The sequence below is a fragment of the Nicotiana attenuata genome, unplaced genomic scaffold (genome assembly GCF_001879085.1).
Source record: "Nicotiana attenuata strain UT unplaced genomic scaffold, NIATTr2, whole genome shotgun sequence".
In the NCBI taxonomy this organism is placed as follows: Eukaryota; Viridiplantae; Streptophyta; class Magnoliopsida; order Solanales; family Solanaceae; genus Nicotiana; species Nicotiana attenuata.
The window spans coordinates 1,792-4,520 of record NW_017690763.1 but is presented as its reverse complement, the minus strand read 5'-3'; the positions used below and the strand labels follow the sequence as shown (position 1 = coordinate 4,520).

The window sequence follows — 2,729 nt, the reverse complement described above, 5'->3', positions numbered from 1 at the left end:
AAGCAGTAGCAAAGGTTGCGAAGAAGAAAGGGGAAAAGGTGGGGAGGGTTACGACCATCTTTAAAAATAATATGAAGTGTTGTTTTACTAATGAGAAAGAGAATCCAACACCAGAGAAAGCAGCAGCAATTATAGATTTGGAAATGGCGGAAAGGGTAATGACCCCAATGGTACCTGCAGACGTGAATAGGGCTGATGAGGAAGAGAATGCAGAGGAATTAGGAGGAAATGTTGAGAAGTAGAAAGGGACACTAGCAGAGAGGGTTATGACCTCAGAAACTGAGAGATCTGATGTGGAGGAGAATTCAGAGAAACCAGCAAGTAATGTTGAGAAGAAGAAAGGGAAAGCAGCGGATACGTCCCTAGAAATCGAGAGCGCTGATGAGGAAGAGAATCCAGAGGATCTACCAACAAATTTTGAGAAGAAGAAAAGGAAAATAGGGGAAAAGGTTCAGACCCCAAGGATAGATGCAGAAAGGAAGGGCGCTAATGAGGAGGAGAATCCAACAGTAGAGGAAACAATAACAAAGGTTGAGGAGAATAAAGGAGAAAAAGTGCGGAGGGTTACGACCATATTCAAAAACAATATTAAGTGTTGTTTTACTAATGAGAAAGAGGATCCAACACCAGAGAAAGCACCAGCAATTAAAGATTTGGAAATGGCATAAAAGGTTATGACCCCAATGGTACCTGCATACGTGGAGAGTGCTGATGCGGAATAGAATCCAGAGGAACCAGCAGGAAATGTATAGAAGAAGAAAGGGATAGTAGCGGAGAGGGTTATGACCTCAGAAATCGAGAGCGCTGATAAGGAAGATAATTCAGAGGAATGAGCAGAAAATTTTGAAAAGAAGAAAGGGACAGTAGCGGTACGACCCCAAAAATCAAGAGCGCGGATGAGGAAGAGAATCGAGAGCATCTACCTACAAATGTTGAGAAGAAGAAAAGAAAAATGGGGGAGAAGGTTCACACCCCAAGGATAGCTGCAGAACGGGAGGGCGCTAATGAGAAGGAGAATCCAACAGCAGAGGAAACACTAGCAAAGGTTGAGAAGAACAAAGAGAAAAAGATGGGGAGGGTTACGACCATGTTCAAAAACAATATGAAGTGTTGTTTTACTAATGAGAAAGAGAATCCAACACCATAGAAAGCACCAGCAATTAAAGTTTTGAAAATGGAAGGGTTAGGAACCCAATGGTACCTACAAACGTGGAGAGGGATTATGAGGAAAAGAATCAAGAGGAACCAGTAGGAAATGTTGAGAAGATAAAAAAGACTGTAGCGGAGAGGGTTATGACCTCAGTAATCGAGAGCGCTGACGAGGAAGAGAATTCAGAGGAACCGGCAGGAAATGTTGAGAAGAAGAAAGGGCATGTAGCAGATACGACCTCACAAATCAAGAGCGCTGATGAGGAACAGAATCCAGAGGATCTACCAACAAATGTTGAGAAGAAGAAAAGGAAAATAGGAGAGAAGGTTCAAACCCCAGAATAGCAGCAGAACGTAATGGCGTTAATGAGGAGGAGAATCCAATAGTAGAAGAAACACTAGCAAAGGTTGAGAAGAATAAAGGAGAAAAAGTGGGGAGGGTTACGACCATATTCAAAAACAATATGAAGTGTTGTTTTACTAATGAGAAATATAATCCAACACCAGAGAAAGCACCAGCAATTAAATATTTGGAAATGGCATAAAAGGTTATGACCCCAATGGTACCCGCATACGTGGAGAGTGTTGATGAGGAATAGAATTCAGAGGAACCAGCAGGAAATGTTGAGAAGAAGAAAGGGATAGTAGCGGAGAGGGTTATGACCTCAGAAATCGAGAGCGCTGATGAGGAAGAGAATTCATAGGAACCAGCAGAATATGTTGAGAAGAAGAAAGGGACAGCAGCGGAAACGACCCAAAAAATCGAGAGCACGGATGAGGAAGAGAATCCAGAGGATCTACCTACAAATGTTGAGAAGAAGAAAAGAAAAATGGGGGAGAAGGTTCAGACCCCAAGGAGAGCTGCAGAGGGGAAAGGCGCTAATGAGGAGGAGAACATTACAGTAGACGAAACACTAGCAAAGGTTGAGAAGAATAAAGCAAAAAAGGTGGGGAGGGTTACGACCATATTCAAAAACAATATGAATTGTTGTTTTACTTATGAGAAAGAGAATCCAATACCATAGAAAGCACCAGCAATTAAAGATTTGAAATAGCATAAAGGGTTATGAACCCAATGGTACCTACAGACGTGGAGAGGGCTGATGAGGAAGAGAATCAAGAGGAACCGGCAGGAAACGCTAAGAAGAATAAAGGGACAGTAGCAGAGAGGGTTATGACCTCAGAAATCGAGAGCGCTGACGAGGAAAAGAATTGAGAGGAACCAGCAGGAAATGTTAAGAAGACGAAAGGGCCAGTAGCGGATACGACCTCAGAAATCGAGAGCGCTGATGAGGAACAGAATCCAGAGGATCTACCAACAAATGTTGAGAAGAAGTAAAGGAAAATGGGGGAGAAGGTTCAAACCCCAAGGATAGCAGCAGAAGGGAATGGCGCTAATGAGGAGGACAATCCAACAGCAGAGGAAACACTAGCAAAGGTTGAGAAAAATAAAGGGGACAAAGTGGGAAGGGATACGACCATATTAAAAAACAATATGAATTGTTGTTTTACTAATGTTAAAGAGAATCCAACACCAGAGAAGGCACCAACAATTAATGATTTGGAAATGGCAGAAAAGG

General features: G+C 42.5%; 1 protein-coding gene across 1 annotated transcript; it reads left to right on the top strand.

Moving 5' to 3' along the window:
* Positions 1 to 952: 952 nt before the first annotated feature.
* Positions 953 to 2,488, top strand: LOC109222481 (DNAJ protein JJJ1 homolog). The gene is made up of 4 exons (XM_019386836.1): positions 953 to 1,089; positions 1,182 to 1,476; positions 1,854 to 2,096; positions 2,369 to 2,488. Exons 1-4 carry the CDS (start codon positions 953 to 955, stop codon positions 2,486 to 2,488), a joined length of 795 nt encoding a protein of 264 aa, XP_019242381.1.
* The last annotated feature ends 241 nt before the right edge of the window (positions 2,489 to 2,729 follow it).